General features: G+C 35.5%; 1 protein-coding gene across 4 annotated transcripts in view; it reads left to right on the top strand.

Annotated features, from left to right (window-relative positions):
- The window catches only part of ADGRB3 (adhesion G protein-coupled receptor B3), a 737,861-nt gene extending 714,079 nt beyond the window's left edge, over positions 1 to 23,782 (top strand). For all 4 annotated transcript variants that reach the window (XM_005552615.5, XM_074037708.1, XM_015449250.4 and 1 more), the window contains 3 exons: positions 6,308 to 6,343; positions 17,115 to 17,219; positions 22,972 to 23,782. In XM_005552615.5, the coding sequence (XP_005552672.1) occupies positions 6,308 to 6,343; positions 17,115 to 17,219; positions 22,972 to 23,160 (330 nt within the window). In that variant the 3' untranslated portion in view covers positions 23,161 to 23,782. The remainder of the gene's footprint in view (positions 1 to 6,307; positions 6,344 to 17,114; positions 17,220 to 22,971) is intronic.
- The last annotated feature ends 1,927 nt before the right edge of the window (positions 23,783 to 25,709 follow it).

Genomic DNA, 25,709 nt, shown 5'->3' with positions numbered 1-25,709 from the left:
TCTTTCTCCCTTACTCTGTATGCTTTTGGGAGCACCTTGTATGTCTGGTGTAGTTCCCACAGTGCTTCCAGTATATGCCAGGTGCTGCAACCCATGGGCTTAAGTCACTCTGCCCTCTCCTTTTATCTGTCCAGCCTAGGAGGTATACTGACCTCTTCTGCTAATCCCTGGGTTACTGCATGGTCTCCTATGTGCTGTCTCAGTTCTTCTATCATTTAAATTTTTGTAGACCATCTTGCTGAAATGTAAACACCTTAAGTGGTTTCTGTTGTTCTTGCCTTAATTTTTCTTACCAATAAAAACTTAATAACTGATAAGAGTTAGATACTACATTACAAAACTGTTATCCAAAATAGAAGGTTTTGTTGCTCTAGCTTGTCTATTTGTGTATAAGCTTACCTCTATGTCGGAAACCAAATAAGTGTGTCTCAATTTGTAATGGCCAGAAAGAGACACCATTCTAGGCTAAATTTTTATATATCAGTTTTTCTCTGGACATGAATGATAGAGTTCTCAGCATAATGGTTTTTAAAGGTAAAATATTTTAGCAATAATATCACATTACAGGTGCCTCCCTTACAGCTGTTGTGAGGATCAAATTAGATAATGTACATGAAAAACCTTTGAAATTGTAAGAAGCACTTTAGATGTAAGATTATGTTATTATTATGTCATTACTGTTATGCCCTGAATTTCTGCAAAGAAGCTTGAATGCTGAGTTAAATCAATATTCAGAATATTAGACAAAATGTTATGGCCTCGCTTAGGAACTAGGGCACTCTGTCACTAACAGAAACCATTATAAAATTGACCGTGTGCAGAAACAACTTTTTTAAATATTTTTTTCTCATGTAAGTCTGATGAAAGGAAGACTTGCCATTTTTTACTGTTTTGCTTTTACTCCTGGATTACAGAATTTTGTCTCTGTTGCAGGCATACAAACAAAATTAGCTTGAATAGAAGTCATTTAAAAAAATTAATTATTCTCAGATATCATTGCCACTGCTATTTTTAATGGATTTGCTACCAGAGCTTTCTCCTTACAAGTAGGTTTATTGCTCACTTTATAATAGAAATTTTAATGGCAGTCATATTGCCATTCATTAGTCAGTGGAATTTATTACTTGCCATGAATCTTCTAGTGTCTTGTCCAGCTTAATTTGCAGTGACAAAAACAATGAAGTATTCCCTTTGATAAATTATTCATCATTCGACAAGACTTAGATGTGGAGAAATGCCTCTATGCATACATTCACTAAGTATTCCTTTGAGTACCTTCATACTGTTGTACATTTTCTCACTTTTAAATCATTGTAAAGAATTTCTCCTTTCTATTAGTGATAGGCCTGCCTTCCTGCAAATTGTCTTGATTCTCTTAGCTGTCAGTTGACCTACTCATAATGGTTTTCATTGTGTGTTTAGTCTACTTGCTTAAACAAATTCTCCCAGAGTATGCCCAAGAAAAGCAACAACAACAAAACAAAAATAGAAAGTCACATTCTTTTGAATACCTTTGACTGTTATCATGCAGCTCCTTTAATCATTTGCCAATAATTTTGTGAATGTTTCCTATTGTGCCATACCCTCTGCTAGATGCTGTGGATATAAATGTAATCAAGATAGAAATGGATCTTGCCCCTGTGGAGAATACACCCTATGGAAGAGACAGACAATTAACCATTAAAGCAATGAATGAAATAGTGTGCAGTACTGGGTAATAACTATGGAATGAAAGGGAGAGACTTCTTTAGATAAGGTGGTCTGGGAAGCATTTGAAAGTGTCATTTACTGTAAGAAATAAAATTGAGAAGTAATGTGGCTTGCAAGGAGCTAAGGGAACTTTTCAGGCAAAAGAAACTGTAAGTGCAGTGATCCTGAGGTAGAAAAGAGTTTTGGCATATTCTCATAAGATCAGAATACCTGTGAAGCTAATGTTGAACTCCTTAAGATGAAGTTAGAATGGAAAGGAGAGACCAGACTTTGCAGAGTCTTGTAAAGCAATGGAAGCAAATGAGGACTGTTAAGCAAAAGATTGTCACAATGATTTTTCCATGCATTCATCTATCCATCTATCCATTCATCCATAACTTTGGTTGTTTAGAAAGTAAAGGATTAGAAGCCAGAGGTTTTAGGAGAGGAGACAGAACAGAAAGTTGGATGACAGTCAGAAAGCTACTGAAGTAATCCAGACAAGAGATAACGGTTTCTTTGACCATGGAGGTGAAAGTGGAGATAGAAAACAGTGGGCAGAACAAGATGTATTTCAGAGATAGAACAGATGGCACATGCTGGTGGATTGAATGTGGAAGACGAGGGACAGAAAGGAAGGAAGGATGACTCCTAAGTCTCTGGCTTGACCGACTAGAAATCCAGCATTTTCTATCATGGGAAAGGCAGGAGGAATAAAGGATGTCTGCACCTTAAAAGATGGTATGCTAAATCATGGGAGTGAATTATGGTATCCAGAAGAGAATAAGAGAAAGAAGAGAGCCCAGGAAGTCAACATTTAGAAGGCAGGGATGTGAGAGTGCCAACAAAGGGGACTTCAGCATAAGATGCAGCAAGTAAGAGGAGGAAAAATAAAAAGACTGAGAGTTGATGAGTGTTTTAATGAGGAAATGATTAACTTTCAAAAGCTTCTGAGTGTCCAATAAGATGGACAGAAAATTGACCTTGGAATTTGACCAGATGGAGCTCATCAGAGACAGTCAGCAAGAAGAATGTTAATGGAATATTGAGAATAGAATACAAGTTGGGATGAGTTCTAAGTGAGAAATTAAGAAGAGGAAACAGCATAGAAATTAGGAAGAGGAAACAGCATGGAAGGATTCCATTACCTACTGTGAGAAAAAGGATTATTTACATTAGTTTATTTGGAAAATTGGAATATAGGTACAGAGGGATTTGTATCTTCATAAAATAATTCAATATCACATGGCTTATATTAAATTTACATGTAGAATTTTTAAAAGTTATCAGATTATCAGAAAAATTGTTATGACTTGACCACTTTTCTCAGTTGGTTCTTAATTTAAAACATACGTAACCATTATTTCTAACCACTTTCTTCTCTGGAATTAATATTTTAGAGAGCTCAGAAAGACATTTGAATAAACATGCAAGTCAGGGTTTCAATAAACTTCAACACTTTGAAAGACCTTCCAATACGCTGTTTCTATACCAAAGGTGGAAACAGACCAAAACCGAACAGAATTGAATGTTCTTATTCTTTCTTTACACCATCAATTTCCCAATGCCTCATGCCCCTTTTAGATAAACTAAGGCTGGAATGGGGCTCACGCCTGTAATCTCAGCACTTTGAGAGACCAAGGCAGGTGGATCGCTTGAGCCCAGGAGTTCAAGATCATTCTAGGCAACAAGACAAAATCTTATCTCTACAAAAATTGAAAAACTTAGCCAGGTGTTGTGGCACATGTTTATAGTCCCAGCTACTAGGAGGGCTGAGGTGGAGAGATCACTTGAGCCCTGAATGTTGAGGCTGCAGTGAGCTGTGATCGTGCCACTGAACCCCGGCCTAGGTGACAGAGCAAGACTATTTCAAAAAAAAAAAAAAAAAAAAGGAGAGAGTCATGTCTGGAGGTGGAGAAGTCTCCTACTGTTTGTTATTATATCATTGCTTATAAATGAATGCATATTAGTTTCTAAGTTATTTTACTCAACACAGATATTTTCTCAAATATGTAAATATCAAATTGCTAGGTTTTTTTTTTTTTCTCTCCTTCAAAATGCAATTGACAAGGAAAAGTTAATCTGCTTGGCCTTGCTTTATGCTTAGAAAGTCAGACTTGGACTGACTGGGTCATCTATTGTTATTTTTGCTGAGTTTGGTAACAATTAGCAAAACATCACAGGCATTTTTGTTGTAACATAGCACTCTTATATTACTGAGAAGACAGCAAGAGATAGTAAATAAAATGCTGGGCTTGGAGTCAGAAGTCCTGAGTTTGGAGCCCAACTCATTTGCTTACCACCCAGGTGAAGTGGGCAAGTAATTTTAACTCCACTGACCTTCAATTTTTCTTATTCATAAAATAAGGAAAATAAATAATATTGTATCCGGCCATCCCACGGGTGGGTAGCATGTGCAAATGTGGAAGTGCTATATAAACAACAAAAGGTTGAAACACTTGGTCAGTATTGTGGAAACCTGAATCACATTACACACATTTTTAACTCATTTGGACTATAAAAATCTGTCATTTTTTTCCCACTCTCCAATTTTTAAGGCTCTACTGCTTTATTTTGCATCCACTCCAAATCCCACCACCATCTTTAGGTTCTTTTGATTAAAATTTGTTTGTTTGATTTGTTCATTCCTTAGTCTAATCCTTCAAGACTGCCAGTTATGCTACGCCTTATATTAGAATTTAATTTTAATAAAATTAAATAGGAGAGAGTCTACTTATATGAGTGTATCCATTTTCCTTCCCTATTTCACATTGACATACCTGCTCTCAGAAACAGAATCTATCTCTGGTGATCTTCTAGGTTCCTGTCTTTTGCTCTTGCTTCTAAATCTTTTTCATAAGATTTCACTATTTAAGTTTCAAATAAAATGCAAAGCTCGTGACTCATGTTTTATAATTATTGCTTAGAACTGTTTCCAGCCTTAAATTTTGCTGTATTAAGAGAGAATCTTGCTTAATGTATACTGACAAAAATGTCCTGCTTAGTCACAGTGCCAAGAAAGCAAGGTATACAAGAGCAGAATGGAAGCACTGACATTTAGTCTAGCATATTGCAGCAAAGTGTGGCGCAGTACACTGGAGCCTGGTTTTCACACAACACAGTTAGATAACAATAGTGGTGGGGAGACTGCAAAAGAGGACTGGGCTCAGTGCTTTCACAGGTACTTTTCTCCTTCCTGGATGTCACCACGGCAAGGCTGAGATGCTGTTGGAGACAAGAAGAAAGTGAGATCAACATGCTGAGTTTTCATTTAATAAAGCAGTCTCCTTTTAGCCCTCTCCTTGATTGTGCTTGAAGACTGCATTTTCAGTCTTAAACAGCTTCACTGAAATAAAATTATTTCAGGAAATTTTCACTTAAAACATGAAATCTTTCTTTTGGCATGTCCCCTTTTGTCTACTGAAACATGGTTTGGGGATTAGGTATACAGTGAGGTTCTGATTTTGTCGTGACAATTTTAACTGTAGCTGCAGAAATTTAATCATAGTTTTCAAGAAACTACATTAATGCTTCTTTTCTGTCTCTCCTAATGTTCAACAGTTAAAATGCAGACTAGAGTCTCCTACCTATCTTGGGTGTGGTTTCCTATTAAATTATCGAAGTTTGTAGGTTTTGGGATGGGAGCACGGGAAAAATGAAACAAAATTTTGCCCAAAGGTTTATATATTTTTCCAACTACCTGAATATTGCATACTTTGTTTGTTAATTCTCCCTGTTTCATTCCCTCTGTCATCAAAAAATTCAAAATTTTAAAAATCTATACTAAAAGTTTGCTAAGAATACTTTATACTAATATCATGAAAATCATATCACATGAATTGTATTAATTTCATTTTAATCCTGTTTTCTGGTTGTATCAGTCTTCATTATTTTATTAATGCATTTTATCTATAACTAGATTTCAGAAACTGTGTAACAAAGATGGAGCCATAGAGAAACACTGTGAGACATTTACATGTAAATCGACATTTTACTGGGGTGTGGAATAGTTTGTTTTGCTGAACTAGAACAAATACATTAGTTCCTCAGGACTAGCAATGAGAAGGACTTTTCTGTCATGGAGGACTATCAAATTACAAGAAATATGTGGGTGAGACTTATGAAGAACTTTGGGACTTAGAGGATTGGGTAGAATTTGGTAGAAATGAAAACTAGACGTTAGTTGAAGATGTCAAGGTAACTAGACAATTTTTCCTATACAACTTTTAATCCTGTTTGTCTGTAGTTTTGCTGTAGTAAGCCTAAAGTCTCTTTCAAGATTGAAATGTCTGTCTGAGTTTTCATAGGAACAATTTCTCCTTACTAAAAATTTGGGTTAAGAGGTCAAAATGAGAAATATTCTGTATTTTTATATTCTTCAATTTTAAAAGAAGTTCAAAGTAAAAATAGAAAATTGTGAACAGAATATTTCAAAATCATAAAATTTTTCATGATTCATGAAAATTACATAATATTTTACATTTTTCCTTATGTGAAGGAAATATGTATAAAACAAGCAGGATTATCTTTAATGAAAATGATGATTTTTCATTTTGTTTGAGTGACTAAACATAACTTTATTGGTTTTTTTCCTTCTTTTTAAAAATATATCTTACAGAGAAGAAAATCACGATATTCAGACCTTGACTTTGAGGTAAGTTTATATGAATTATTTTAGAATTTTAATTACTTGAATTCAAAATTGATATATAATTACTTAAAGATTAGGACTTTATGCAGCCATGTAATGATATTATGTACTAATTTAATTAAATAAGTCAAACATTTTAATTAAAATTTATCTTGTCTAGCATGAAATTTTTAAAGTTTGAATTACTTTAAGTATATGCTAAACAGATTTTCTGGAGAAGTGAGGAATCTGTTTTATACATACTAAGATAAGTGAACAATTTATGTTAGGAGCTGAACCTGGTTGATTGTTTGTAGGGAGGGGGAATGTCAACTTCCTGATTTTTATATTTAAAGCAATTTTCTTGGTTTTACTTCAGTGACTACCTGAAGAGATCCTGTGAACATGCTTAGGCTGGTTAGCTAGGCTTTCTCTGAAAATTACTTGTTTCATCTTCTGATTCCTGCTATTTAGGTTCTCTGCAGTACATTCAGATACTTTTTTTCTCAATAGAAGCTATTGATTCAATGTGCTCCTGTGTTTAGTAAATGCCTTTTCACAGATACAAACAAGATGAAAATTTTCATTTTCCAATTTACATTGAATTTATATTGATGCTATAATACTGTTACTGCAAATTACTGAAATCATACCATCTGAGGAGGTTATGCTAAACAGAAAATTAATGATGTTTAAGCATCATATAAAATGTACTTATGTATGTTCATAATTGAATATGATTCATAGTCTGCTAACATAATTGGATACAATACATTACATATTTCTCCAGTATATTTGTACCCTTGTGATACATACATAGAACTCAATACTCTTAATTGATACTCCTAAAATTACAGAAGCTTCCCAGGACATGCTAACTACTCCAAGTTCAGTCATTTCATTTATTTAGATGAATTTTGTAGCTCTACAATGTACATCATGTGTCAAAACTAAGACTTGTTTTTATTTACTGCAATGGTCACCAATGGTTTTACCCTGAATGGAGTCCAAGGATAACTGGTTCTTTTCAGTAACATTTCAGACTACAAGATACAAAGTAATGATAAGGAATCTTTTATCTACGATTAAATAGAAAGTTTTAATACTGATGCAGCCTCATTGTAGTAACTTAGCACTGAATATATATTTTATTGCATCCAAAGTTTTTAGCATAAAAGTATCAAGAATATAAATTTGAATAGACAATATTCAGCAATCTTTGCCTTTAGATTATTTAGTGCCTTTCAAGAACAGATATTTTATGGCTTTTTAATATTAATTCTTCAGGTAGCCAGAAATAGAGAATCGGACAGTATATATCCTTGTCTAAAAGCAATAAATTGTTATGTTAGTATAAAAGAGAGGAGGAAGGAATTAACCCACCTAGGCATCAGTGGCAAAATATAGTAAAAGAAAAAACTAGATCTAAAATTAAGCCTTAATTCAACCAACCTAAGTTATGTAATCACAAACACTGAAAAGAAATCTAATCATACTGTGTCACTTGGAGCATTGGAAAAACTGTTCTTTTTTCATCTATTCTCTATGGCAACTGGTAGCATATTCCTTAAGCTTATATTTATTTCTATGCTTAGTATTCCACCCATAAAACCATGTTGTTAATAAAACATTTCCTGATAAAGAAGAGAAATTGCAACACGAGAACCCCAGACATGTCTTTAGCTCTTGAATTGCTGTAATCACTACGTTTACTATAGGTATCAAAATTCGGTGGGGGCGGGTGGGAACTTTGAGACATTACTTTTACCCTACAAATTGTTTAGAGCTATTTCCCTTAGTTTTATGTGCTATAGCAGTTATGTGGCCGATATTTCATGGATTGTGTTTAGAAAACTTATTGCCAGATATAAATGCTAATGAATTGTAATACAACCTATTTATATTTTGTGGGTGGTTCTTGAGGGAAAGTCCAGCTTGTCCCCCTCTTAATTCAGGCTAGATTAATTAAATTTTTATCAAGCTCTCTGACCCTCCTGCTCCCCCTGCAAGCTTTATCATACAATGGCCAGCTTAAACATTTTGCCACTGACAGACTGCCTCTTGGACTTCTGAAAGCATCTTTGCTTCAGGCTTTAAGCCTAACACACTCCCCAGAGTCTACACACTATGATAATATTCTGCCAACTCATATATCCCTAAAACTCTTGTGGCTAGTTAATGTCATACCAGGGGAATAGCCCTTTCATGTAGACAGTCTCTAGAACAGCATTGCATTTCTGGATTCTTGCTTTCTGGAAAATATACAGAAAATACTGTAGTGATATTCTTGTGTTCTGTAACCAAATGCCTTATTGAATTTGTATGCCCAGCTCCGGAGTCCTAGTACCTAATAAGCATTCAGGAATTATTTTTTTAAATGGTGAAAAAATTGAATTACTTTTCCATCCGGTTTGCTTTAACAAAATGTTATTGGACACTGTACCTGAATTAAGGCAGAGACTAGCATAAAAAACGGACGACAATGGAAGAGACATTTCAAAGATAGCCACACTGAATTTCAAAGATATCCACATTAGATATAACTCAAGGAGATAGAAAAATGGCAGGTAGAAATTCTAGGAGGAGGAAAAGGCATGTGGGTTGGCTAATCTGTGGTATTCTTAAGAAACAACAAGTAAGTCAAAATTTACCTAAACAGGGGTCTATGGAAGAAGAGACTAAAGTGAGTAATTTAGAAACCATGCCTTATACTCCAGGAGGGATTTTTATTTAATTTGCTACTAAAAGCTGCTAAGCTTTTTCTATTATATTTTGTTTGCTTGTTGTTGCTGTTTCAGTGCAGAATGATTTGCTATACTCTGGGTTGTAAAAAGATGAGTATGTCAGTAACAGGGAGGATAGATTGTATAGCAGGGTGAAAGGAGAAGCAGAAGTACCAATTAGGATTGGCTAATGTGGTAGGTAATGAAAGTCCACTTCCTGGAGGTGGTAGGAAGAGAAAGCAATGAGAAGACTCTGCAGAGGCAGAATCTGTGGAATTTGGTCCTTAACTGAGCATAGGGTGAAAGGGTGAGGGAGCAGAGAAAAGAATCCTCTCCAGTTCTGAGCCTGGGTGTCTGCTAGTACCAGTAACAGAACTAGGGAAATCAAGAAGACATCTAGTCAGGGTGAGTTCCATTTTAATATTTTAGAATAAAGGTTCCTAATATGATGTTAAAACAGACAATTAGGTAAGTTGTTCTAATTGTCTGTCTTGTGTCGAGATTTGGGCTCTAAGAATTTCCAGAACCACAATTGCAGACATTCATTCTGAAACACTAATAGATAACAGTATCCATTCTATGTTAAAAATATATGGATAGAGAAGTATCCATGAAACCAGGTCTCTACTGAAAATACAAAAATTAGCTGGGCACGGTGGTGCATGCCTGTAATCCCAGCTACTTGGGAGGCTGAGGCAGGAGAATCAATTGAACCCAGGAGATGGAGGTTGCAGTGAACCAAGATCAAGCCACTGTACTTCAGCCTGGACAACAAAGTGAGACTCAATCTCAAAAAAAAGTAAAAACAAACAAGCAACAACAACAAAAAACTGGTATCCATATACTTGTCATATAGATATGGTTTTTTAATCTTCACTTCCAAAAATGCAGAGATAAAAATTTTCACAGTTTTCCATGAAAAGTATATAGCTTTTTTTTTTTTTTTTTTTTTTTTAGACAGAGGCTGGCTTTGTTATTCACACTGTAGTGCAGTGGTGCAATCTTGGCTCGTTGCAACCTCTGCCTCCTGGGTTCAAGGAATCCTCTCACGTCAGCCTCCTAATAGCTGGGACCACACGCATGTGCCACCATGCTTGGCTAATTTATGTTTTGTTTTGTTTTTTTTTAGAGATGGGTCTTACCATGTTGCCCAGGCCAGTCTCAAACTCCAGGGCTCATGTGATTCCCTTGCCTCAGACTCCCAAAATACTGGGATTATAAGCATGATCTACTGTCCCTGGCCTATGTAGCCTTTTAAAAACATTTTAGGATGTTTCTTTGAGTTTTTAATGAGCTCCATACCTCCACTATTTTCATACTTCTCAAACTGGGAGACAGTGATTGTGGACAGAGGGCAAAAGAAGACACAGACACGGGGTAATCACAAATCCCCATTTTCATGGGGGCTTGATTTTTTACAAGGAGATTTAGGTGATGATAGCCAAGAAAGATATCATTTATATTAATTCAATATCACTATAAACACAGCTAAATTGTGACATAAAAATCAAAATATATTTTAATTTCTAAGTGTAAGGTATAACATTTCAAAGAAATGTCTTGTTCATAGCAGACTTCTTCCTGCTCTGTCCCTGAGCCCCAGCAGTAAGGGCACTCCATTAGGCAATCTGGGTACTTTTAGAGGAAAAGTTTGAGCAATTTAGTCCTAGACAATAGCCATCTTTATATATATATATATATATATAAATATATATTTATTTATATATAAAAATATAAAATAAAAAAATATGCAACTAATTTTTGCTGTTTTCAGACACTTTATCTCGTTTGTTTTAAACTCTGGCATCATATTTATTCAAACAGAAACATATTTGAAACATAGACGCTGAGGCCGGGTGCAGTGACTGACGCCTGTAATCCCAGCACTTTGGGAGGCCGAGGCGGGCGGATCACGAGGTCAGGAGATCGAGACCATTCTGGCTAACACAGTGAAACACCGTCTCTACTAAAAATACAAAAAATTAGCCGGGCGTGCTGGCGGGCACCTGTAGTCCCAACTACTCGGGAGGCTGAGGCAGGAGAATGGCGTGAACCCAGGAAGCAGAGCTTGCAGTGAGCCAAGATCATGCCACTGCACTCCAGCCTGGGCGACAGAGTGAAACTCCGTCTCAAAAAAAAAAAAAAAAAAAAAAAAGAGAGAGAGAAAAGAAAAGAAAAGAAAAGAAACATAGACACTGAAAATGGGTCTACAAGTTCCATAGTTCCATGTGAGGGAAACATTGAGACTCCAGCCAAGGAAATCATCCCCCTTTCACAACACTGCTTTAGGAACTAAGCTAAAACCCTAGTGTGCATTGTTTCCTTAATATGAGTTTTGACATTCACTTTAGGCTAATATTCAACAACCTACTCTGGAGAGAGGAATACAGGGCTCAGAAAATGATACCCCAGAGTATGGTGATTTGGCATACTGAGTGCTTTGAACTAAGAACATTGAAAGGCCTCAGAAGCAACCTCAGAACCAGGATCTCTCTGATCTTCTCTTTCCCTCCTGTCACTGGCCCCTTATTCTCCTCCAAAGTAAGTCATAGATACCAGAATCCTCTTCACCAAATCGGATCATAGTAAGGAGAACTTCTTTTCCCCAAAACAAGTCAAAAAAATTAAAAAATACTACTCTAACCTTCCCATACCTTTTTATCTAGAAGCCAGCCATAAAGAAATTCTCTAACCCACCCTTGTCTTTTGTGGTAGAGGTTAGAAACGTTGGCCATGACCCTTACGATGGGGAGGAAGTTGTCACAATTTTCCACCCCTTGCAGGACTCATGCAAACCAGTAAAGAAGAAGAACCACAGGTTCATCTTAGCAGATATGGGCAGTGGCATTGTAGGTGTATAAAGTTCTAAGGCTGGAAAACATAATTCATGGAAACTGGTTTATAATTCCCATGAGCCCATGATTTCCAGACCTCATACTATAAAGTTAATGGCTAGGAGATTCTCCAACTTTCTCTAACAATTTATTTCAGCTTCTAAAATCTGTATACCATAACTACCTCTCTGATAAATAATTTAGACTTAAGCTTCAACTCTGTGATTCACACTTATGAATTAAAAGTGAAAATTTGTAAACAGTTTGTTCTAAGCCCGTTTATAAGCCATTTGTATTGAAAAGAAAGGAACACAATAAAATCAGAATGAGGAGGCAAAGCTCTTGTCTGGGGCCAGTAAATGAGCCATTCTTCCATTGGGAAGACCTCTTTTAGAAGAGAAGACGACATTTATAATGGCCTTCCATATTGCACTCACCTTCCGTGGCCTATATGCCTGTGCTGTCTTGTTCATTTAAGGTATTCAGTATACTTTTATTGAGCACCTGCTGAATGCCAAATGCTGTGCTAGGTGCCAGTGATATACAGACAAATAAGTCATTGCCCAGGAACTGTTCAGAGACAAAATATGAAGACCAGCCATGAAAAATATAATTGCAGTACTATGGAATAGCTGCAGGGTGGTCAATATCTGTAGAGTTTATGGGCTCACTACGGAGAGTACCTAGCCCATCCTGGATTGTTTTGTCTCATTTTCCATTTTAACAAGACATAATTACACACCTGAATAGTCTAAGGAAGAGTGCTCCCTGGATCTATGAGATACATCTAAGATTGCAGCAAGCAAAGAGAATTGATGTGGAATTCAGAAAGAATTCCAGCTTGTTCACCACTTGTGTGAGCTTGGGAAACTTACTTAGCCTCCTTGAGCTTAAGTTTTCTAATCAGTAAAGTGGAGATAATGGCTTTACCTCCCAGAGTTATTGTGAGGATTAAGAAAGATAATAATGGCTGCCATTTCTTAAGTGGCTTTTATCTGTGTGGCCCAGTGATAAGTGTTTTATATCCTTTTTTAAATCTTCAAAATTACCCTGCAAGGTAAGTCTGATTACTGAAACTGGGACTAAAAGGAGATTAGATTTTACACTTCAGACCACACAACTTAAAAGTGATACAACTGAGATCTAAATATGCATTTCTCTAGATCCAACTTGGAGAAATATACTATCAGACTTGACATATTCCAAGTATTTAAATGGTCTAGGAGAGTTCTTGGGATATAGCAGGTACTCCAGACATACAGGTGGCTTTCCATCTTCATTTTTCTCAAATATCTGAAATACAATGAATGTGCTTTATTTTATAGCATCACTTTTTCTCTAATATCAACAATTAAAGGACTGCAAAGACTAATTCTCTTGCATTTAAAATGTATACAAGGAAAGGGGTCTTTTGAAATAAGCTACTCAGGAGAGCATATTTTTTGTGCAGTTAGATTAGTGGTCCTCTCAGGATGGGGATTCATATGCAGCTTCCAGAAATGTTGTGTGATATTAATATGAATGCAAGGAAACATTATCATGCTCTTATCTTTATTGCAAAAGATGCATATAATATTTGACAGCCACCTGAATTCTATAGATATGTAGATATTGTCAATCAGAATATATCTTTATTTAAATAGAAAATCCACAGGTTAGAATTTTCTCATTATTACACATTTTGAAAACTCAGTTATAAGTTCAGTTTTTGACAGAAGTCGATTTCTTTAAAAAGCAGGGGTCTTAAATTAGAAAAGAAAGAAAAAGGCAATTGGATAAACCCTAATGTCACTAAACATAAAAAAATAGCCAAATGAAATAGACCAATAGATTTATAAGCATGAAAACTTCTAAGCAAGTGGCAACTCATTATAGGCATCAGTGCTACAAATAAATACTCATACAAGTAAATAAATAAGAGGAAATCTTTAGTACATGTGAAAACTAAAACCACACCTAAGTTGTTGCCCCAGAATATTGTTGGGTTACAAACTCTCCAGTGTTCACTGTGAAGCTGGCATTCTTATCAATGGAATCTTCTTTATTTTAAAGGCTGGGTGATCTACTTGAGTCTATGAACAAGAAGAAATCATGCATGGACAATCAAACTGAGTTCATGTCAGAGACATGACTTGTCAGTGAGACAGTGAGAGCTATAATGTGATACTTCTGCCAGAAATCCAGGCCATCATTGCTATGGTTATTTCTGGCAGTGCCAAGGTGGCGGTTCAAATTAGAATGAATATTTGGCATGAGGATGTATTTGCCATTAATGTTTCTAGGTAGCAAGGGCCCCATATTTCAGCATACACATTTTTCATTTGCTTCCATATTCATTTCAGTGTCCTTGAGCTTTAATAGCTTTAATAAACCCATGTAGAAAATATCAAAATGGTTTCTGGTTATACAATATTGGTGACCAGCATCCCTTTATATTTTTCCTGTATACTTTTTAGACTTCATAGCAATCCAATTATTTGAAATATGATCCACCCAGTTCTGAATTAGGTACTACCCGTTCAATCAGAATATAATTATAAAACCTCCAATCAGCTAGTATATCTTCTTTTCCATGGAATGTATTTGATGCTTGGTTTGCTTCTTAAAAATGCTTTATCTAGTATATTTGACAGCAACAAACATTAGGTGACTTTGACTAATGAAGTAACTGTTGGAAGGGGACAGAATAATTCACCTCTTGGCCAGAGAATAGTAGGAATGTCAACGGACATTTCCAGCAACATGGGAAGGTATAGTTCCCCAAAGCAAAGTCAGATTCCTCACAAGATGAAGGATAATTGGAGACTTCACAAACAAAAATCATCAGATGCTCATCTCAAAATAAGGGTGCTATGCCTTTGGCATCAACTGTCTTAGAAGAGAATGAGTTTCTTGTACTTGAAAAGGAAAGATCCCATTGAAAGAGGGGATTCCAGCATAGACTTAAAAATTGAGCTAGAAACTTTCTGAATCCTAGAAAATGGAAAAGAGAGGATAGACAAATAAGACCATGGGAATAACTAATTCGAGGAATTTCAAATTAAAAATGGATATATTAAAATGAGGGAATTGCCTCACTTGGATTTATCTTAGCAAATTATCCTATCACTTTCATAGCAGCACCATATGTTTTCTTTATCACACTTACAGTTTTACATTTATTTGAATTATTATGCCTGTGTCCTCCATTAGACTGCAAGCTATAAGAGATCAGGAACTCAATCAGATTTTGTGCAACATCATTACCTGAGCATCTAGCACAATATGTGATGCTCGTAAGTATGTAGTAAATGATGGAATAAAATATCTCTAGAAAAATGTCAGTACATCACCCCTACTGTACCATAGAAGAAAATAACTCTATATAAAAAGATTCACTATTATGAAAAATGAAATTTGTAAGTTAGAAGCAGATCCAGTTTTCTAACTACAATAGTTTTTTTTTAAGTGTTCCTTATACACAAATCCATATTTTAATCAGTGTCTTAGAACCTGGTACTGCATGAAAGTGTTTGTCTCCCGAAGGAAAGAATGTGCTACTTTATGTTTGCAACTGACAGGGTCCTCAGAATCTCCCCATTGAGCTGCTTATGCAAATCCTCTCTCTCCTAAATCCCCACAAGCCATCACTAGTCAAATTATGTTTGCCTGGTGTTTCTCTATTAATCCTGCAAATCTGTTTTGTATATTCTCCCCCAAACTGATGGGAAGTTAATCGCTCTATAATTGCTTGCTATGTTTCATGTCCCTATCATGAGTAATGTTGCCATGTTCTTGTCCTCAAACACCTGATTCTCACACAGCCAACTCCTAGAGCCAAAAGGAGCAAAGACAGAAACTGATTGTTGCAAGACATAAAATGACAGAAATCTCTCACATAAAAGTAGGCTAGTGAAAGGAAAGAAATGAGCTAAATAATGTATTGCCTAGATACATATTTATTAAATACAGGAAATTAAACTTGCATAGGAGAGAACAGGCTTTTTTAATGTGTTAAAGATTCCATTGTTTTTGTCTTTTGCCCTTTTCCTTTTCCTCAAGGATGTAAAGTGTTTCTCTGCAGTGTCTTTTAGAAGGAAATTAGGCATTACAGCTTTCCCAACTATATATTTTTTTCCAAAACAAATCCTTATTTTTGAAAATATTTGCTAATTAAAACAATGGACCAAATATTCAAATTCTAGCTTAAACATAGATATAATATACCTATGCAAACCACATGAACAAATGGTAAGTTATGAGGCATATGCTTAAAATACAGTAAAATCTTACAAAATATGAAGGCATAGTCTTGGAGAATCACCAAAATACTGATTTTTAACTTTAAAAAATCAAAACGGAGGAAGACATTTTCTCCTTTAAAATAACAATTACAAATACAGGGTACTTATTATCTAACTCTTCTTTGGGGTTCTGAAATGATCTGTAATTGAACAAGATTCACCCCATGATACTTACCCCAAGGTCATTTTTATTTGACTCCATTTGTTGAGTTATGGTGAAGTTGGGAGAAAAGGGTGTAACCAGGGATGAGAAGTATGAATATATTTGTATCTGTGATTTTAGAAGCATATCAGCCACACAATTTATGCTCTGAACCCTAATTGTTAAGAATCTGTACCATCTCTTAAACAAATTGATGAAATCTATGGGTCAGATTTGCCTCCTATGAAGCTTAATCATTATGCACATGGAAAATGCAAGGTTTTACATCCCACATATATTTCAGACACTTTAGTGCTTTGATTCAGCCTTAATGGCAGGGTTTGGGATTTTGCTCCCACTTTAGTACAGCCAACTAGGATTTTAGTGTTTACAGAAATAAGACATAAAAAAGTAATATTTCCCATGACAAACATCAGGGACTGGATGCTTTACCAGTTCGAGTTTTTTAACATTTTAAAAATATTATAACTGTTTTTGTAAAACAGCTTTAACTTTTGAATAATGAAAATCTTACTCAGAAATGACTGGTACATTTTTAATGTACCCACAAGAAAACCTTTTTTTTTTTTTCGTAGTCTTGTAAGTGAAAGAAAAAGCCAATTATTAATGTGTAAGAAGTGCTGAATATGAGACAATGATTTGGTGCAACTTATTTGCATTTGTGCATCTTGTAGGACCTCCTGGTTCCTGCCAAACTTGATTATCCTTATTATTAAAGCAAAAGTATTGAATCTCTTGTTTGAAAAACATACATCAAGTTGGGGATGAGAGCTATCTTGTTCTCTTTTGCAGAAGGTCATGCATACAAGGAAGAGGCATATGGAACTATTTCAAGAGCTAAATCAGAAATTTCAAACTTTGGACAGATTTCGGGATATACCAAATACGAGCAGTATGGTAAGTATGCTTTGCTTCAATGCCTGAGTAGAAGATGCATGATGCCAGATATTATTCCTGCCTTCCAGGACCTCCTTATCATGGGAACATAAAACGAGCCTACATAGAAAAAAAAGTATAAGCCTCGAAAACGTACTTTGGAAAGTCTACCAAGACAAATTAGGAATGGCAGAATCTTTAGGCATTTTATTGATATTTCACATATCCTCATTTATAAGCTTTAGTTAGAATTGGTTACATATCAAAACTATGTTGGCTTCATCTGATCATTTTACTATCAGAGTTAAAATTAATTTTCTTTTCGAATATCCCTTTGGGTTAATATTTCCATTTTCATTTGAATGTCTGACATAAATGTAATTGTTTTGTGTATATGAAGTTGTTACCTGAAACCAGAGTGATAGATTTTTGTCTCCAGGAGATCTACTTATTTTTTGGTAGGAATTTTCGTACACACATCAACACTGGGGACTCTGGTTATTAACTGTGACCATTCTCTTCTCATTCATTCACACTATTACAATCTTAGTACAGGACTTCATCAAATAAAATAACTTTGTACAATTACTATGTTTATGGCATACTCATAGCTTCACAGAAGTTTACATAATTATAAGAGCGCTGGACCAGGACTCTAGAAATCAGTATACTAGTTGAAAGCTCAATCGAGAACTATCTGATCTTAAGCAAGTCACCCAACTCAGGTTTCTAAACTTCAATTTCACCCTCCTAAATGGAGCATAGAAAACAGTAATTAATATGTATCTTCAGTCATTACAACACTTTCAAAAGCAAGTAGGTTAGGAAGCACCTTATAGGTTAGGAAGCTGAGGCTCAGCTATAAGACATAGAGCTAGGACTGCCATCTGACACCAGCTCTTCTCCTTTGCCCAAATGTGGGGCTCTTTCTTTGCCTCATACTCTTTGCAGTCCCTGGATGGTCCATCTTCTTTTCCAGACATCAATATTCATATTTTTCTAAAATAGATGATGTTTGGTCACCTTCTTAATCTAGTGATTCTTCCATATGTATTTTATGAGACTTAGCCCTAGCTTCCTGATTAGTAATGTTAGCTTCTGAAGAGCTAAAGAGTAAGCATTTATATATCTTTATGTTTTTCTTTTATTCCTCTCAGTACTGGTACAATGCCGGTTGTAGTAAGCTATCATGGCTGCTATTGATTTATAGTATAGCTATGATCGTTCAATCTGTGTTAAAGGAAGGCTATAAGAAATACACACTTTAACTCTTAATTGGTCTCTTAATAGTTTCTTGTTCATCAATTTTTCTCCTTAAAGTAGGAATCATGTATTATTTTTTATCACCAATCAAATGCTAGGCAAATAGAAAACACTTCATTCATAATGAGTGGATCTTCCTCTTCTACTCCTCCTCATAGAAAGCTATCAATTTTTAGCTAACATGCAAATGAGAATTACACCATTGAGATTAGACCTAAACACATTAGCTACACATTTTGAAATAGTAACATCTAACAATGAAATAATTGAAGAAACTTCATTACTTAGAAAAGGAGAGGGTTATATTTACAAATCTAAAAGTCTTATGCAACAGATACAGCTGGCTAACTGCTATAATATGATTGTAATTTCCCCTTGTTGTATGGTCTGGGTATTAAATCATTAATGGCACAACTATCTGTATCTCAGTTTCCTGACAACAAAAAATAGTCTACTAATTACATCACATCTCTGCAGCAACATGCCTCTTCTAGAAGAGATTTATAAATATTTACCATTTGGAAGGTTAGGAGTGGAGAGGATAGAAATGTCATTGCTGCTTGACTGTCATCCTAAATATCTGAGAAGAGAGAGAAAAAAAAATGCAACTTCCTTATTTGGTTTTGATTAATAATGAGCACGAGTGAGTTCATTATCCTTAATTTAGTCACATAATTTGTAGTGGCACATTATTAATGAAAAATTGCATAACTGGGTGGAGAAAGACTTTTTTAAAATCTCAAATAAAGGGGTTTTTCTTTCTTTCTTTTTTTTTTTTTTTTCTGGGCTGCTAACTCACAGCACCTGCCTGGCACTGCAAATGATGGTAATTATGTAGAATAATAGAATTTGGGGAATCAAAGAGAAACCAAAAAACCATTTAGTCCATTTCCTTGCTTCCAGGCAGGAAAACATTTAAATCACACTAAAAAAGAGAAGACACATATCCAGAGAAGAAACTATTTTACTTTGTGTGTGTCTCACAAACCATTCAGTCAAGATCTCTTTCCCCCAAGTAGCTTTTGCAAATTCTTACTTTTTAAAAATAAGCATACTCCTTTTTGCTTCATACCCAAATGTTGGTAGGTTGGAAGAAAAAGGGATGAAAGAAGAGAGAGAGGAATGAAAGAAGAGAGAGAGGAAGGAAGAAAAAAAGGAAAGGACAAAAGAGGAAAGGATAGATGGATGAAGGGAGGAAGGGACCTATCCACAAGTGGACAGCCAGTGTGCTCTGGATCCATGAACTATGGGATATGCTCAGGCAGCCCTGCCATATTTTTGGGTGGCTCTGAACTCTGTTTACCGAACATCCTATTTCTACTGATGCAGCTTAAGACCAAATTAGCATTTTGGGAAGCTTCGTGCACGTTGGCTTATATGGAATTTGTAATTTTTGAGCCTTTAACAAATATGCATCTGTTTAACTACAGCTCCTTATTCTGTACTCAAGTGCAAAACATACATAAACAAAAAACAGCTGCATAAATTCGGAGACTTACACTAACTTTGAAGTTTTTATCATAAGATTCATACCTCCATTGAAACCTTTCCTGGCACCTACAGCTCTCACCACCAAATTCAATGATCCCTTTGGACTGCTCCACAGTTCATCATTTACTTGGACCATTGATGATATTACACTTTTCAGTATGAGAATCTGTAGGCTCCTCTCTTATCACACCCAACACACAGGAGGATGAGTCACTCCTGGGTACCATACGCTGACAACGAGGTCCCTCCCTACTCCCTGCAGATCTTGTTCCCACTCTGACTTCTGGGTGCAGTAGTTTTTTTTACCACTAAAGAAGGCTCTAACCTAAAGGGCATCCACACATTTGTGAATAATAATGAGAACCCCAGTTGAGCTGGGAGTGACTTGGGATGCTAAAGATTAGCCGAAAGCCAGAATTTATGAATTATGAATTAATGTATTACCCACTAATAGAACCTCTCAGGAATTCAATAGGTCATGTAGTGACAATAATACCATTTGAAATTAGAATGTAGATTTTCTGACAAAGTTTAAAATTGGCCATTTTAGTTCACATATCCATAATGGTTGATCTTTGAAATCATATCTGTTCCACACATAATGGAACCCCTATATATTCCAAGCAAATGAGCTAACACTTTAAACAGTGTGAGTTCTTTCAGGATTGAGCTAATTGGACCTTCTGTCAAACTAAGGATTCCCAGAAATCTCCTATAGACACAACCCTTGTCTATGATAAATGAGTCCACTATGGATCTGATTCAGCAGAATTTGAAACAGTAAGCCTTTCAGTTGATGTTTGATGATTCAGGTCTCACCATAGTGCCCCTAAACGTTCAACATCTCCCTATTGCCTACAAAATAAATTCCAAATTTAGTAGCCAGGCATTCAGAATCCCTTATGATCTGGCTTCCACTTCACCTTCTGCCTACTTTTCTGCTATTCTTTTTTATGCCAACTAAAATAGATAGGTCACTGTTCTCATGGTTTTCCCATCTCCATGCTCTCTGGATTTTTACTTCCCAGTGTGCCATTCAGCCACCAGGCCTCCAACCACACATATGTGTTCATGGCCAAGCCTAGCCCTCTATTCTGGCCCTAATGTCACTTTTCTCAGAAAGTTTTATGTGTTTCCCATATAAAGAAGCCATCTCTCTACCCTTCTCTGAATTCCCATAGCACTTTTCCTAGATGATAGATATAAATATTAACATGTTTTAACCTCCATTTAACTATAAACCCTTCTGTAATAAGTATGGCTACTATATATTGAGTGTTTATTAAATTCTCCAGGCATTATTCTAGGTTACCCCATTTTTTGTATTTTTGCAACCCCACAAAGTAGGCATTAATCCACATGTTCTGCCAACTCCTTGGCCCACAATATAAAGCATATCTCTGTTTTGCAGACATTCAGGCTGAGGTTCAGAAAAATGAAATCACTTGTTTAAAATCGCATTGATCTGAAGTGGAGGAACTGGAATTTGGACCTGCATGTATCAGGCTTTAAATCTTGAGCTTCTTAGTGGACCATGCTGATTATGACTTCATCCTCCCTGGTAGCTAATATGGTGTCTGGCACAGAGCAGCTGATAAATAAATATTGATTGAAGGGAAGCAGAGAGGGGGAGAGGAAAGAAAGGAAGGATAAGGTAGGGGGAGAGGAAAGAAAGGAAGGATAAGGTAGAGGGAGAGCTACAAGACTATAATTCATGAGACTTTAGAACATTTGACTAAGCAGAATTAATTAATTCCCTCCACACATCCTAAAAATTAACCTTTTATTAAATGTTTACTATTAACCTTTCTTCACCATATATTCTCGGGAGTAAGTTTAATCAGTGCTGAAAACATCTAATGCATTAAATATTTTATTAATTTAATTTCCAGTTGTGATAAGTGTTTTTGTTGTTGTTTTGGTTTTTGGTTTTGGGTTTTTTATGTTGCCCAGACTGGTCTCACACTCTTGGACTTACGCAATCCTCCTACCTCAGCCTCCCACGTAGCTAGAATTACAGGCACACATCACTGCACCTGGCTTAAGTATGATAAGTATTTCTACAGATGATGTTTAATATATTGAGTGGAATTTGGATAGTAATTCAAGTACCTATTTTATGTTCACTTGATAATTAGTTATAATCAGTTAAAGGCCAGATTTGGGGAGCAGGGAAGGTTTACATTCAACAACTATAATATTCTCACTAAACATGACATTCTATAATGAAAAATAAAAAGGAAATTGGAATATTAAGCTTCTAAGATCATTTTAATAATTCTGAAAAATATAAATAAAGAGCCAGTAGAAATTAAAAGGCAGTGATTTTCAAAAGTGAAACATCTTTCAAACCTGATAGAATTCATTGGTATACAATTAAAAGTTTAAAAAAGTACTTAGATAAACAGTTAAATTTTATCTCTTCAATAATTATTAGTTTTAGTGAATCTCTGTATTCTACAACAAAAAGACCCACAAAACAAGAGAATATAGCAGCATTTAAATATTCTAAAATGTTAATTTCTTGAGAAAAACTAGGCATAGTGTTCTAAATTATTTAATGAAATACTGTTACCTTGAGTGACTTTTTATTGTTAAATAATATGCCCCACAAGACCTCAAATCTGCTAATCTCACCAAATCTCTGTCACAATACTTACATTTTCTACATTTAATCTTAGTGGTGACTTAACTCTCCTTCCTACTTCAACATATGGCCATACTGACAATTCACAACATGCCCCAAACAAAACATCGCCTACTTTGCCTTCTATACTAGTGTTCACTTCCTTTGATTCCTAGAAAATTGTTGGGTAACTTAGAGAAGGTATTCATCAGTTTGTTCAATGAAATAAAACTAAAATCAAAAACTATTTCCCGCAGTTGGCCATATTTTCAAGTCATCTCTGCATCATAGAAATTGGATTAAGATTACAAACACGCTCTCTTCCTGGAAACTTCAACTAGCGGTGATCCTAGTCCTCACATAAATGACTCTCTTTCCCTCTCTTCTCAACAGGAAAACCCAGCACCAAACAAGAATCCATGGGACACTTTCAAAAACCCCAGTGAATACCCGCATTACACCACAATCAATGTCTTAGACACAGAGGCAAAGGATGCTTTGGAACTGAGGCCGGCAGAGTGGGAGAAGTGTCTGAATTTGCCTCTGGATGTGCAAGAGGGTGATTTTCAAACAGAAGTTTAACAAAATCAAAATGGACTGAGGTAGAGACAAAACAATTTATTGCACTGACACTTAAGACTTGGGAAGCCTGACATTTCTATCTGGACAGTGTGACTATCTTATGTCAGGACCTTCATGTGCCAAATGTCAGTGGTGTTTTCATATGGTAACTTCTCACTAGTCAGGCTAGTGGAGAGATGACCAGGTGTACAGTTCTGACCATCCTGTGTTGTAAGTACCCGTGGAATGGATTTGTAAGGTAATCTTTATAGATAAACCTCAAGCAACGATTCATGTTGTAACCGCTTCATATGGTTTAGTTTTCAAAAAACTTCACCATGAAGCACAATGTATATATTTATGCAGTTTTTAAAGTTTATAACAGTCTGTTTGGCCATTACTACACTTTTTACTTTATAATATAAAAGCAAAGTTTTTGTCATTAAATGAATGTTTGTTGAGCTACATTCTTCATTGCTTTAAATGCAATAAAGTAATAATCTCACTTTTATATGAATAATATATTTCACATCTTTATTATTGCAGTTTTCTCTAGAAAGCTCTGAGAAGCTTTCTCTGCTGCAGCTGTGTATAAAATATTTAAAATGTTGTATGGTGTAAATAAACTTTTGTCTACATATCAGTTTTTTAGTGCATTTTATTTTGGATTTGTTGAACAGAAATTTACATATTTATAAAATTTTTTTTTCAATACAGATACTAAAAATGTATTCATGGTTTTAATAGCATACCATTATTACTCCTTTGAGGCTAATGATTTCTCAAATGTAATAATAGGTTTGTATAGTGCTTCTGTATTTTCTACTCAAACATTCTTTGGAACAATGTACCATGTAAATGGGGCTTGTCAGAAATCTGCTGCCATCATACTCTTACATAAATATTATGTTTTTTCTATCTTGTGGCAAAAAGATAACTAGTAGACAACAGTAAGTTCCAATACAGAAAACAAAACAGGGAAAAATGTTAATTTTAAGTAATGAAGTTCACTGCATGTTTCACAAAGGAAACTACTCATACTACAGTTCTTCATCGCATACAAAAAAAAATGAACTTCTTCAGGACTTAAAAAATTTTTATCTATATAGTCTCTAGCAGAAGGAAAAGGAGAGTGGATGTATTTGATTGAACGATTGTCTCTGGAAGCCTGAGGTGAGCCAAATGCACAAACAGTCCCTAGTGTCTTCTCTTGTGTTAAAGTCACACTGGTAATTTCTCTCACTATCCTCAGATACACATTAAAGGAAATACCATGGGGAAGGATTTTAGCAGTTTCTTGGTCATTTCAACGATTTCAGATGTGTTTTTTTAGTCTGAGGCAGGGAAGGGGGGTGGAGAGGAGACCGGGGTCTTCGAAGTTCCTAAAATGTGTATTTAGATTAGTCTGTGGTTAAACCTGAGCTGTGTGGTCTTCTGTGGTCTGCCTCAAACTCAAGTGAATCAGTTCCTGCTCTTCACGACCTTGAAGGCACTCAGGCCATGAGGCGGAGACTACGGTGCTTCAACATTCAAGTGCGCCTCTAAGCTAGAGCCTTAAAAACCACACAGCTCAGGCTGAACTCCTGTCAGAAACTTACAATGTTCTCAATGTCAAGATGTTAAAAGTATATTTTTAATTAGATTTTAAAAATAAAAGCAACATCATTATGCAAAAAAACTATTACATAACTAAGGACTGATTTTTCAATAAAATAACTTTTATGCTAATTATAATGTAATTGTATAGCCTATTTATAAGATGACTTTTTGGTGACAGGAATAATATTTGGTAAATCTCTCCCTCTTACTCTTTCTCTTTCTACATATATACATATATAATATACACATATGTGTATGTATATATGTATATATCTCTGAATATATGTATCAATCTACATATATATATATACACACACAAATCCATAATGCTCAGTTTCATCTCCGTTACCTATAACTGTGAATGCAGACCATGTATGTGGTCACCCATTCCACACTGTAAAATCTGGAAGGAAAAGAAACACACTAACCATATGTTTGAAAACATACAAATTCAATATCTTTAAAAACATATAAATTCAATACATTAGGCTAATATTTCTTCTACAGATTCACTGCTGTAAAATAAAATCTTACATATTTTCACTTTGATTTTTCTTTAGTTCTAGTAACTCCATATTAGATGTATATGTGAAAGCTATCCAGAAATTGCACACTTAAAAATGTTAGCGTGGATTTTTTGGCTACTCTAAGAATGTCGAGTTGTGGTGTGGTATTCTTTGTTTTTTAATCTATAGCAAAAACTGCAGGTGAATAAGTCTCAAGGAATGATAATTTTAAGGAAGCCGTCTTCTACTCCACTCCTTTTAAGTGTCCCCTGAACTCCGTCTCTCTCATGTGCACACAAACACACAACACACGCACACATACATGCACACATTCTTCCAAAGCTGAGTCACAGCTGTCCCCTTAGGCAGGAGAGCATATATATTCCAGCCTGGGCAGTGCCTTCCTGGCCCACTGCACTCATGACCAGCCAGAATCTTTGTGCCCTTCCCCTAGAAGTTCTTCCC

This window comes from Macaca fascicularis, chromosome 4, assembly GCF_037993035.2.
Source record: "Macaca fascicularis isolate 582-1 chromosome 4, T2T-MFA8v1.1".
Taxonomy (NCBI): domain Eukaryota; kingdom Metazoa; phylum Chordata; class Mammalia; order Primates; family Cercopithecidae; genus Macaca; species Macaca fascicularis.
This window is presented reverse-complemented; position numbering and strand designations above follow the sequence as displayed.